General features: G+C 39.4%; 1 protein-coding gene across 1 annotated transcript in view; it reads right to left on the reverse strand.

The window, feature by feature from the left end:
• LOC114645444 (inner centromere protein-like) overlaps positions 1-13,923 on the reverse strand; it is a 72,738-nt gene that overhangs the window by 22,011 nt on the left and 36,804 nt on the right. Inside the window, exons 7-8 of the mRNA XM_051923030.1 lie at positions 11,769-11,889; positions 11,514-11,654 (exon numbers count right to left, since the gene is read on the reverse strand). Coding sequence (XP_051778990.1) covers positions 11,514-11,654; positions 11,769-11,889 — 262 coding nt within the window. The remainder of the gene's footprint in view (positions 1-11,513; positions 11,655-11,768; positions 11,890-13,923) is intronic.

The raw sequence follows: 13,923 nt of genomic DNA on the forward strand, positions 1-13,923 counted from the left end.
TTGATATAAATTCTGTACAGTTCTTGTCTGCTAATAGAAGTGGGTTAAGAAGCCATCTGCGAGATGAGTATGTGGGGCATAATGATTTTTGCGCCAAGATCAGAGGGGCATGGTCAGAAATAACAATAGCGTCATACTAGCAAGATTTAATGGTAGGCAAGAAATTATTACCTATAAAGAAATAATCAATTCTTGAGTAGCAATGATGCACTGGTGAGTAGAAGGAATATGTTATTGAGTTTGGGTTTAGAAATCTCCCGGGGTCTGATAAGTTGTGGTTAGTTAAAAACTATGTAATTGTCTTTGCAGTGTTAGATGTCATCCCCCCTGTGACAGGAGACCTATCTAAGAGTGGATTTAAAATACAATTAAAGTCCCCAGCCATTATAATTTTATGAGTGTTCACATTGGGAATGGATGCAAATACATTTTGCATGAATTCCCTATCATCGACATTGGGTGCATAAACATTTATCAAAATCACTTTACTGTTAAATAAATTGCCCATGACAATCACATACCTCCCTTCAGGATCAGATACTACATCTGATACCACAAATGAGACTGTTCTATGTATGAGAATTCCCACACCTCTAGTTTTCTTTGTAAAGCTGGAATGGAACATTTGGCCAGTCCGGTCTTTTTGCAGCTGGAACTGATCCTTGCTTAGTAAGTGGGTCTACTGTAAAAATTCTATTTTAGCGTTTAGACCTGTTATGTGAGAGAATACTTTCTTTCTCTTTAATTCGTGATTCAGACCTTTAACATTTCAGCTCACAAATTTAACTGTCCCATCTTGGAGACATTGATTCTGAATTTTTGATGTCATTTTGTAGTCTTAACTGGAAGTGAGACAGCTTTAACCTTAATTTCCAATTTTCCCCGCAAGTTATTGCCATGCAGCGTACTGTTACGTTGGTAATTATAATTATAAAGATTAAAAGGATAGATTAGATATCGCTTGCTGTCTTTCTCTTCCCCCCTTATCCCCCCACCCCCCCCATTTTGCCTCCCCACGTGAGACTGGACCCCACTTCACAAAGTCCCAGTCCTCTGACATACCCAGAGACGGAGCACATCCAAAACAAAACAAGCCCCCCAGCAGCGGCGTTTGAGGATTAAAAAGTAGAGATATCTATTGCCGATGAAGTCTAAATACTATAAGCATAAAATATAATCTTCAACAGTCTTGAAATATTAAGCCAGTAAACCCAGGGAATGGTGTTAAAAAGTGGCCAGTAAACCCTAATGCAATAATAACAATAAACCAAGGGTATGATGTTAAACAGTCTCCTTTAGAATAGTACAAAAAAAAAAAAAATACTTTAATTTCTTCCACACATACGCCTATAATTGTAATTAAAACAAACAAAAAGTGTCAGAGAAGAGAAAAGGATGTATAATTATGGTACCCATATCGTTGCAAGCGGATCAGACAGCAGGTAATATCTTCTTGCCATGCCTCTCCAATTACTTTTGAGAATAGTTCAGCTACGAGTTTCACTGGGTTTGGACTTTCAGGATTCTCAGGTAGACCTTCGATTCTAATATTATTCCTTCTGCATCCATCTTCCAGAGCCGCAAGTTTGTCTCCAAGTTTTTTGCATTCAGAATTCACAGCTGTAGCTTTTCCATCGGCATTAGATGCCAATTGTTCCGCTGTTTCAATTCAAGCCATGAATGTCTGCTTAACGTCTTCCAGCTGATCAGCAAGTTCTCTCAGTTTAGACACATTTTTCTGAATGTGTTCCTCAATTTTTCCCAGCATATTTTTCAATGTTGCATCAAAACGATTATACAGTGCATCCGGAAAGTATTCACAGTGCATCACTTTTTCCACATTTTGTTATGTTACAGCCTTATTCCAAAATGGATTAAATTCATTTTTTTCCTCAGAATTCTACACACAACACCCCATAATGACAACGTGAAAAAAGTTTACTTGAGGTTTTTGCAAATTTATTAAAAATAATAAAACTGAGAAACCACAAGTACATAAGTATTCACAGCCTTTGCTCAATACTTTGTCGATGCACCTTTGGCAGCAATTACAGCCTCAAGTCTTGTTGAATATGATGCCACAAGCTTGGCACACCTATCCTTGGCCAGTTTCGACCATTCCTCTTTGCAGCACCTCTCAAGCTCCATCAGGTTGGATGGGAAGCGTCGGTGCACAGCCATTTTAAGATCTCTCCAGAGATGTTCAATCAGATTCAAGTCTGGGCTCTGGCTGGGACACTCAAGGACATTCACAGAGTTGTCCTGAAGCCACTCCTTTGATATCTTGGCTGTGTGCTTAGGGTCGTTGTCCTGCTGAAAGATGAACCGTCGCCCCAGTCTGAGGTCAACAGTGCTCTGGAGCAGGTTTTCATCCAGAATGTCTCTGTACATTGCTGCAGTCATCTTTCCCTTTATCCTGACTAGTCTCCCAGTTCCTGCCGCTGAAAAACATCCCCACAGCATGATGCTGCCACCACCATGCTTCACTGTAGGGATGGTATTGGCCTGGTGATAAGCGGTGCCTGGTTTCCTCCAAACGTAACGCCTGGCATTCACATCAAAGAGTTCAATTTTTGTCTCATCAGACCAGAGAATTTTTTTTCTCATGGTCTGAGAGTCCTTCAGGTGCCATTTGGCAAACTCCAGGCGGGCTGCCATGTGCCTTTTACTAAGGAGTGGCTTCCGTCTGGAAGTGTATTGCTGCAGAGATGGTTGTCCTTCTGGAAGGTTCTCCTCTCTCCACAGAGGACCTCTGGAGCTCCGATAGAGTGACCATCGGGTTCTTGGTCACCTCCCTGACTAAGGCCCTTCTCCCCCGATCGCTCAGTTTAGATGGCCGGCCAGCTCTAGGAAGAGTCCTGGTGGTTTTGAACTTCTTCCACTTACGGATGATGGAGGCCACTGTGCTCATTGGGACCTTCAAAGCAGCAGAAATTTTTCTGTAACCTTCCCCAGATTTGTGCCTCGAGACAATCCTGTCTCAGATGTCTACAGACAATTCCTTTGACTTCATGCTTGGTTTGTGCTCTGACATGAACTGTCAACTGTGGGACCTTATATAGACAGGTGTGTGCCTTTCCAAATCATGTCCAATCAACTGAATTTACCACAGGCGGACTCCAATTAAGCTGCAGAAACATCTCAAGGATGATCAGGGGAAACAGGATGCACCTGAGCTCAATTTTTAGCTTCATGGCAAAGGCTGTGAATACTTATGTACATGTGCTTTCTTAATTTTTTTATTTTTAATAAATTTACAAATATCTCAAGTAAACTTTTTTCATGTTGTTATTATGGGGTGTTGTGTGTAGAATTCTGAGGAAAAAAATGAATTTAATCTATTTTGGAATAAGGCTGTAACATAACAAAATGTGGAAAAAGTGATGCGCTGTGAATACTTTCCAGATGCACTGTATATACATTTTTCCAAGTCTTTATTATCCTGCCACAGCTTCTCATTTGTCTTGTGCAAGCCATTTATGTCTGTCTTCATATTTTTCTGAATGTCTTTCTTGAGCTCATTTATGGCCATGGCCAATGTTACGATCATTTCCTTCAGTTCGGACAAATCGTCTTGGCTTTTGTGCTCCGCGAGTGAAGTGGCAACCACAGTTACAGCCAATGCCTCCAGCTCACGAGGAGTAGATGAAAGTACGGACTGCAAGGCCATTTCTAGTGTCAAGTGATCTTCTGGAATTGGCACGCTATCATGACCTGCATCACTTGCACCTTCGCTCCCATTTTCGCTCTCGACTGGAGATGATGCAGTGGAGTGGGGTCCTGGGAAGTCTGTGCTTTTGCCTGCCTGTTCCAGGTCAGTCTCTGAAAGGCCATACCTTGCACTTGGGCCTGATGCCTGTCTAGACTTGGGTGTTGCTTTAAGTTTCTTTTCCGTTTCTTTCTGACCCCCTTTCTTGTTACTCATGTTTATATACTATAGTAGAAACTCCTCTGGTTGGGTAAATACAGGATACCTCAGGATAATAAGAAATAAGAGAAAAAAATAAAGCCACTGCAATGGAGCTCCGCTTCAGACATCCAACTCCCGTAACCCAATCAGTGGATGCTAATTCATTGTGCCATTGTGGACCAAAATCGAATCCGGACATCAGTGCCAATAACCAGCACTATACCACAGTGTGACTAAAAGAGATTTAGTTCAGATATAGAGTTTGGATTTTTACCTTTTCATTTCTTCCAGTTTCCGTTTCTTTTCCTCTTCCATTTTCTTTTTTTGCTCTGTTACCTGATCTACTTTCTTTTTCAGTATTTCAAGGCGTGGTTGGCCTTTTTCCTAGTTAAGATTGCAAAATGTCTTAGAATACAGTTACAGCTATTACATTTCCTCTACATCACTGTCTGATGATCTACACAGGGCAAAAAGAAACAACTTCCCATTTAAGCAGGAAAGATAAATGTATTTTAGTGCTCAATAACAGAACTATAAAACAAAGCTGCAAACAACTATGAAAGGAAGACATCAAAAACCTGGACTGGAATTTTAGCTTTCATATCCTCTGTTGCCAACTAGCCATAGTTTAACAATCAATTAATGGGCATAAACTGATGACTTACATTTAAGTTAATATATTTCAAACTACAGTACTTTACCTGTCTTTTTAAACAAAAATGCGTTTCAATGTGTACTTATTATGCAATTAGTAATTAGTAAAGTCTGTATTTGCATTTTACCTGAGAACATGTCAACACTCTGTGCCTGCATTCAGTGAAGAGAGCTATCAAAATAAACTTAAGTGAACCATCATCACCATACACAAAACCAAAACATTACAAAATTAATGGTGAAAACAAATGGAACGATATAGCATTTCTCTGATACAGTCAGTGGTTGCATTTGGTACACCTGCTTGTAAATATTTAGGTGTAGCATGACTGAACATTAGACGTTATGTTTGTAATGTTGTGAGCATACAACTTGGATACCTGACAGGTGCATTATATGACACAAGTAACTTGACATTTTGACATTTTTTGACATTGTTCAGCCTTGTCCCTATTGATGCCAATTGTGTAAGGAGTTGTCTGTGTTCTTCAGAAAAATAATTTCTCAGTCATCACTATAAATAAACACAGGGTAAGTAATAGATTTTAATTTAAAAAACACAAAGCTTTGGGGGTGGAATACCTTATTTTCCCAAATATAACCTGTACATTTTTTCTCTTTTAGTAAAAAAAATATTCATAACCAGATCACCTGAACAAAATAACTTGCAACCACTAACAGCCTGCAAATTACTGCACCATTTGTAACTGTTTCATTGCTCACCATATGATGTTTATTACTGATTTACTAACCTACCATTCTTAAGTAAAATTCTAGAGAAGGCAGTCATTATGCAGCTAAATGACCACCTCAATAAACATGCTATTCATGATAAGTTTCAGTCGGGTTTCAGAACAAATCACAGCACAGAAACTGCACTCGTTAAAGTAGTAAATGACTTGCGGATAAATGCAGACATGAGGCCATTTATCTGTTCTCATCCTCTTAGATCTAAGTGCTGCATTTGATACCTTTGATCACAATATTCCTACAAATCGCCTTAGTCAGTGGGTGGGCCTCTCTAGCAGTGTCTTAAATTGGTTTGAATCCTACCTCTCAGGACTACCCAAAAACGACATAAATCGATTGCAACTACTGCAGAATGCAGCTGCTAGAATCCTAACTAGGAAAAGAAAATCTGAGCACATTTCTCCAGTTTTGATGTCACTACACTGGTTACCTGAGTCATTCAGAATTGATTTTAAATTACTGCTTATGGTTTACAAAGGCTTAAATAATCTCGCTCCATCTTATATATTGGAATGTCTGACATCTTATATTCCAAATTGTAACCTTAGATCTTCAAATGAGTGTCTGCTTAGAATTCCAGGAGCTAAACTTAAAAGTAATGGTGAGGCGGCCTTCTGCTGTTATGCACCTAAAATCTGGAATAGCCTGCCAATAGGAATTCGCCAGGCTGATACAGTAGAGCACTTTAAAAAACTGCTAAAAACACATTACTTTAATCCTGATGCTCTGCATATTCAATTAATTATCATTACTATTTATGGTGGCTCCAAAATCCGTACTAACCCCTACTTTCTCTTCTGTTCTTTTTCCGGTTTTCTGTGGTGGCAACTTGTGCCACCACCACCTAATCAAAGCACCATGATGCTCCTACATTGATGGATTAAAGGCCAGAAGTCCATGTGACCGTCATCATCAAGTCCTTCCATGAAAACCCTGAATACAATGAGGACTGATCATTTATGTTAGGTAGAATGCCTAGAGGGGGTGGGCGGTCTCATGGCCTGGAACCCCTGCAGATTTTATTTTTTCTCCAGCCGTCTGGAGTTTTTTTTTTGTTTTTTCAGTCCTCCCTGGCCATCAGACCAGGGGTTAGTGTTCTCTTATTTTAATTCTTACTTTTGTCTTTTTTCTCTTTCTTCATCACGTAAAGCACTTTGAGCTACATTATTTGTATGAAAATGTACTATATAAATAAATGTTCTTGTTGAACAACAGTGTTGCTTCATGCAAATGGTATTCTGTAATAAACAATATTTTGATCTAGTTGATATTATGTCACTGCTGACGAATTTTGCTCTGGCATATTTGAAACTCAGTGACACCTACTACAAGCCAATCGTGAAACAACAAATTTCACATTACTAACCAACCGACTTAACCACATGCTGAAATGGGTCCTAATTTGTGGGTGCAAAGTAATTTTTCCAGTCTTCATCTACTGCATGCTCTTTGGATTGCTGCAGTTTTATTACATACACCTGTAAGCAGTAAGTTTAAGTCCAGTTTGGATACTGTTACATTAAAGTCATACTTCACTTTGATGCATTTGTATTCGTTGAACTCCAGATAAAACTTCACTCTGTCACCTAAAACCTCCACCTGCTCCCAAAAGGAGACACTGATGTTTTCAAACTACACTAAGCATTTGGCTTCCTGTGCTGTAAGGCTAACGGGTCTGGGTGGCATTTCTAAACGGTATTTCTCTACCCCCTCCTACGCCACTGAAAAGAATATGAGGAGACTGAAGCGACCAAGTTTAGATACTCACATTAGCACTGGCAGAGATTCCTAATTGGCTGCCTGCTGTGTGCTAACCTGGCAAATCAAACATCACACTAGATTCACTGGCACTCATGTTTAGGACAAGAACAAACATATTATAACATTGTTACCAAGCAGAAAATCAGCACAAACCTTTTTAGTTCAGAAATAAAACTAAAGAACTGGGAGAAAAAGGAAAAAAAACAATTGGGTATGTCTACTAGGGCTGCCTGCTAATGAATAATATAATTTAAGTGAACAGCTGATTGTTTATTTGCAATCATTTCCGCATTACAGGTGCAGGTCATAAAATTAGAAAATCATGACAAAGTTGATTTATTTCAGTAATTCCATTCAAAAAGTGAAACTTGTATATTAGATTCATTCATTACACACAGACTGATGTATTTCAAATGTTTATTTCTTTTAATGTTGATGATTATAACTGACAACTAATGAAAGTCCCAAATTCAGTATCTCGGAAAATTAGAATATTGTGAAAAGGTTCAATATTGAAGACACCTGGTGCCACACTCTAATCAGCTAATTAACTCAAAACACCTGCAAAAGCCTTTAAATGGTCTCTCAGTCTAGTTCTGTAGGCTACACAATCATGGGGAAGACTGCTGACTCGACAGTTGTCCAAAAGACGACCATTGACACCTTGCACAAGGAGGGCAAGACACAAAAGGTCATTGCTAAAGAGTCTGGCTGTTCACAGAGCTCTGTGTCCAAGCACATTAATAGAGAGGCGAAGGGAAGGACAAGATGTGGTAGAAAAAAGTGTACAATCAATAGGGATAACCGCACCCTGGAGAGGATTGTGAAACAAAACCCATTCAAAAATGTGGGGGAGATTCACAAAGAGTGGACTGCAGCTGGAGTCAGTGCTTCAAGAACCACCACGCACAGACGTATGCAAGACATGGGTTTCAGCTGTCGCATTCCTTGTGTCAAGCCACTTTTGAACAAGAGACAGCGTCAGAAGCGTCTCGCCTGGGCTAAAGACAAAAAGGACTGGACTGCTGCTGAGTGGTCCAAAGTTATGTTCTCTGATGAAAGTAAATTTTGCATTTCCTTTGGAAATCAAGGTCCCAGAGTCTGGAGGAAGAGAGGAGAGGCACAGAATCCATGTTGCGTGAGGTCCAGTGTAAAGTTTCCACAGTCAGTGATGGTTTGGGGTGCCATGTCATCTGCTGGTGTTGGTCCATTGTGTTTTCTGAGGTCCAAGGTCAACGCAGCCGTCTACCAGGAAATTTTAGAGCACTTCATGCTTCCTGCTGCTGACGAACTTTATGGAGATGCAGATTTCATTTTCCAACAGGACCTGGCACCTGCACACAGTGCCAAAGCTACCAGTACCTGGTTTAAGGACCATGGTATCCCTGTTCTTGATTGGCCAGCAAACTCGCCTGACCTTAACCCCATAGAAAATCTATGGGGTACTGTGAAGAGGAAGATGCAATACGCCAGACCCAACAATTCAGAGGAGCTGAAGGCCACTATCAGAGCAACATGGGCTCTCATAACACCTGAGCAGTGCCACAGACTGATCGACTCCATGCCACGCCGCATTGCTGCAGTAATCCAGGCCAAAGGAGCCCCAACTAAATATTGAGTGCTGTACATGCTCATACCTTTCAGTTGGCCAACATTTGTAAAAATCCTTTTTTTGCATTGGTCTTAATTGATATTCTAATTTTCTGAGATACTGAATTTGGGACTTTCATTAGTTGTCAGTTATAATCATCAACATTAAAAGAAATAAACATTTGAAATACATCAGTCTGTGTGTAATGAATGAATCTAATATACAAGTTTCACTTTTTGAATGGAATTACTGAAATAAATCAACTTTGTCATGATATTCTAATTTTATGACCAGCACCTGTATATCACTCAAAATAAACTGGGTTTTTTTCTCTTGCACACCACTACTGAAGAGAACATCAGCCTGTTCGCATTTTTGAGTGGTTAGCTTGTGGGGTTAATCATTACTAAAACAGACAGCCTTCTGACCGTTAAGTTTATCCAGATCATTTGGGGTTGATTTCCCTTACCTCTGCTATTCCGCTCTTGCATAACAACACTGTGCATGTTCTTATTTTCCACATTAAACACAATGGGAAATAACTACAGTGGAACCTCGAGATACGATCACCTCTGTATACGAGAAATTCAAAATACGAGGAAAGTATGAGCGAAAAATTCAGATCTAAATACGAGCATTTGCTCACGTAATGAGCCATGAGCCAGGCTGTGGGTATAGCTCGCGGCTTAGCGAGGGGGCGTGGTAGCTGTAGCGAGCCGCAGGGCGATCTGCGGTGTCTGCGTTTCTCACCTAAGTGCACAGGTGGGAAACTGCCCACATCCATGAATCGTCCCGTATTTGAGAATGAAATTGCGCGTCCCGTTTTGAATCAATACGTATGCGTCCCTTATTTTTTTGTATTAAAAGTGGTAACCCTAGCAGCTGCCATGTCTTCCCCGCATATATAGAGAAGCGCGAGCCGGTTAAGGGGGAGAAGAAGTAAAAGAAAAGAGAGGAGAGGAGAGAGAACGGAGGTTGCAGGAGGAGGCAGTAATCCGCAGCAGTAGGAAGTCGGAGCGAGAGAGCGAGCGAGTACAGGCTCGCGTGTAGCTGAACAGGCGAGCCAAACAGCTGAAGCAGGACGGTGTAGAGAAGGTCAGCTGCATTAAGTGTCTCGCCTGTTGCAGAGCCCGCATGGGAGAAGCAGGTGAGACACTAACAGAGAAGAAGCACCGGGGATTGTCATCTGTTTTTTGAAGACTGCTTCCTGTTGACGTTTTAACCTCGTGTTAAAGGATTGTTATTCTTATGTACTTTAAACCTCCACTTCACAACTGTTTTAAAGATTATTTATTTAAAGATTTATTGAATGCTCTACTGCACTTTGGACACCTGTTTTGATTCTTTTAATAATCAGTTATATTATTTACCAGTGTTATTTATTAAAGGTAGACTACAGTATATATAATTTATCAGTGTTATTTGTTAGGAAAATTGATTTTTATGTTAATATATTTGGGATGCGGAACGGATTAACTGGATTTCCATTATTTTCAATGGGGACGTTTGTTCTAGATACGAGAAATTCGCTATACAAGCTCAGTGCTGGAACGAATTAAACTCGTATCTAGAGGTTCCACTGTACTTTATTTCCAATTTTCATTTTTTTTCTTCATTATAACATCACTTTTATTTTAAAGTCTTTGGCAGTGCAAAGTTAAGTTACCTTTGCCAATACCTGGTTTTACACACAGTTTGTGTTATAGCTGACAGCTCGCTTAATACGCATTGCTTAAAGTAATAAGATGTAATAATTTAATTAAGTTGTAAAGGGGAGAAGGAATAACAGTTTATGTCAGTTTTGTAAGTCAGTTCCTGAATATCTGCTCCCACTCATAGTACCACGAAGCACTCAACTGGCTTACAGAGTTAAAAGTTGAGGCCAGCATGCTCTGTCAACTACCAGCGGGTTATTTTATTATTTTTTTTAAATCCTTCCATAGTCATGGAATTAACTATAGCCTATGCTTTATATTAAACTTTTGTTAGATATTATTAACTAAATCTATTCCTGGTAAGCACACTGTCTTTTTACAGATTTGTAAATTGTTCTAAAAAAACAGACCGCAAAAAAATAATGGTAATGTAGTGTTGCCAAAATTGTGTTCATGTAGAATATATAAAATTTATAAAACGGCGAGATATCTGTAACAGGTGTCATTTTCAATCACTAATGGACTGACAATACAATTAGCAACTCTTCAGAAAAATGGCCAAACTTAAGGGGTAGACTAACAAAGAAATGATTCAATAGTTCAGTTACATTGTATAGCATTGTATTTTTTTTTTTTGATGTTGAGGATTAGATATAATGATTCAGCTTACATTCAAAAGGGGCATCACAAATCATCTGTCCTATAAATTTGCTTTCTACCACATCATTTTGAAATTTCAAAGGCTTGCTAGAGGTAATGGAATGCTAAAAGCTAGGATGAACATGGTAAGAAATCACTTAAATACAATATCTGGGAGGCAAGTGGAAGGGCATTTAAATGCACATAAGGAGACTGCATGTTCCAAATTCATTCCACAACAAAAATACAAACAGTGTATATGTATACTTACTACTCCTTCAGTCTGCAAGGTAAGGGACCCAAAAACAAGAAAAATAAAATGAAACTAAACATAGCATGATAAAAATAAACACAATGGACAACAACTATTTATTGAAAACATTAAGTGTTGCTTCACACTTGGTCGTATATATAGTATCAACCATAAAATTAACAAACCACCCCTTTCCACTAAAATATTGGTTTTTTTTTCTCTTGCTTCCAGGGAAGAATCTTGCACAAGGTGCATTGTTTCTTTTTAATACAGTAAAGATATACACAAGACTTTAATTACCTTGGTATCAACTTTGAGTGGGGTAGTGTGTTTAATGAAAGATTTGACAATGGTTGATTGACAGAGTGAGTTTGGGGTAGACATCAACAACTGGTTTCTTGGCACAGTATGAAGGAATGACTTCATGTGCGGTTTCATTGCCTAAAAGACAAACAGCGGGATTGAGCAATACATTATTATATTTTTATATTGCCTACACAAAGCCTTGAAATTCATTAGTCAATATGTTGTACTATTCATCACACATATACTTACACTGTAGCCTTTAGGAACAGTGACAACAGGCAGAGATTTCTTCACTGGACTAACTGGCTTATCAGCCTGACAATCTTCTCCCTGACTGTTTAACTCCGCTTTTGTTCCCTTGTAGCCATGTCTTGTGCTGAACAAAAATAAAGCAATGTTACAGAACAGAACCAGTCTAGACTTAATACTTTCACAACATAATATACAGTATGTCAAAATGCAGCTTTGACATTAAAAGAGTTTTACCAATATTTAGTTTAAATGTGGGTATCTCAACAAAAACATCCAAGTGTCAAGACTAAACTGATAGAAAACCAAGACATGAAGCAGCCTTGTTTCCTTTTGCAACACTTAATCTATCAAAACTCAGTTCTGCTTCTGGATCCTTCTGTTGTCATCACACTATTACTACAAAGTGCAGATTATACAACCTACTATTCAACACATTGGTACTGACAGAAATCTGAACTTAAAACACTGCCAAATACCTCATTTATAACCTGGCCTCCTCCTCCCTGATTGCCAGAAAGCCCCTCAACCTAATGCTGGTGTAACAGAACACTACCTTTCCAGCAACTTTCAGCCATGGTTTTCATTTAAAGCAATCTTTAAGAAGTTGTGGACAACTGCAGCACACTCCAGTAACTGTGAGTCACGTAGTGCAACATCCCCAATGACTAGTAACAGTGCTCTATGACAACCCACAATAAAATCAAATGGGGTGTACTGGACCTACAAATTAGCACTCAGTGGCTAACAACTCTTTCAAAATGTGCCCCCCATAAAAGTGGATGTTTTGGACCGACCAGACAGAACTGAGGCTTGTCTAACTGCTGTACCATGACAGAATGGAAAAAAAAAACAAGAAAAGACTAGCTCACCATACCTGGAAAACATTCCTACAGACACCAGTGCTGTCAAGCAGCATATTAACTAGCTGTCAAAATAATGATACCTTTGAAATCTAAAGCTACTGAAAAGTTATGAGGAAGTCAAATAATGTCATCTCCTGTGATACCTAAATATGTAACCCAAAAACTTCCGCTGTTAGGTGGAACACGCTCTCCAACTTCAAGTCATGTGGTACAAACCTTGCACAACTAAAGACTCAAAGAGGCTCAGGTAGGGAGCATATTTAAAAACACGACCCAAACTTATACTTATACACCCATGAACTTAGAGGAAAAAAAAAAGATTTTTAAAGTTTCTAAAAAATCATTAATCTAACCAATACAGTGGGGCAAAAAAGTATTTAGTCAGCCACCAATTGTGCAAGTTCTCCCACTTAAAAAGATGATAGAGGCCTGTAATTTTCATCATAGGTATACCTCAACTATGAGTGACAAAATGAGAAAAAAAATCCAGAAAATCACATCGTCTGATTTTTAAAGAATTTATTTGCAAATTATGGTGGAAAATAAGTATTTGGTCACCTACAAACGAGCAAGATTTCTGGCTCTCACAGACCTGTAACTTCTTCTGTAAGAGGCCCCTCTGTCCTCCACTCGTTACCTGTATTAATGGCACCTGTTTGAACTCGTTATCAATATAAAAGACACCTGTCCACAACCTCAAACAGTCACACTCCAAACTCCACTATGGCCAAGACCAAAGAGCTGTCAAAGGACACCAGAAACAAAATTGTAGACCTGCACCAGGCTGGGAAGACTGAATCTGCAATAGGTAAGCAGCTTGGTGTGAAGAAATCAACTGTGGGAGCAATTATTAGAAAATGGAAGACATACAAGACCACTGATAATCTCCCTCGATCAGGGGCTCCACGCGAGATCTCACCCCGTGGGGTCAAAATGATCACAAGAACGGTGAGCAAAAATCCCAGAACCACACGGGGGAACCTAGTGAATGACCGGCAGAGAGCTGGGACCAAAGTAACAAAGGCTACCATCAGTAACACACTACGCTGCCAGGGACTCAAATCCTGCAGTGCCAGACGTGTCCCCCTGCTTAAGCCAGTACATGTGCAGGTCCATCTGAAGTTTGCTAGAGAGCATTTGGATGATCCAGAAGAGGACTGGGAGAATGTCATATGGTCAGATGAAACCAAAATAGAACTTTTTGGTAAAAACTCTACTTGTCGTGTTTGGAGGAGAAAGAATGCTGAGTTGCATCCAAAGAACACCATACCTACTGTAAAGCATGGGGG

This window comes from Erpetoichthys calabaricus, chromosome 2, assembly GCF_900747795.2.
Source record: "Erpetoichthys calabaricus chromosome 2, fErpCal1.3, whole genome shotgun sequence".
Taxonomy (NCBI): Eukaryota; Metazoa; Chordata; class Cladistia; order Polypteriformes; family Polypteridae; genus Erpetoichthys; species Erpetoichthys calabaricus.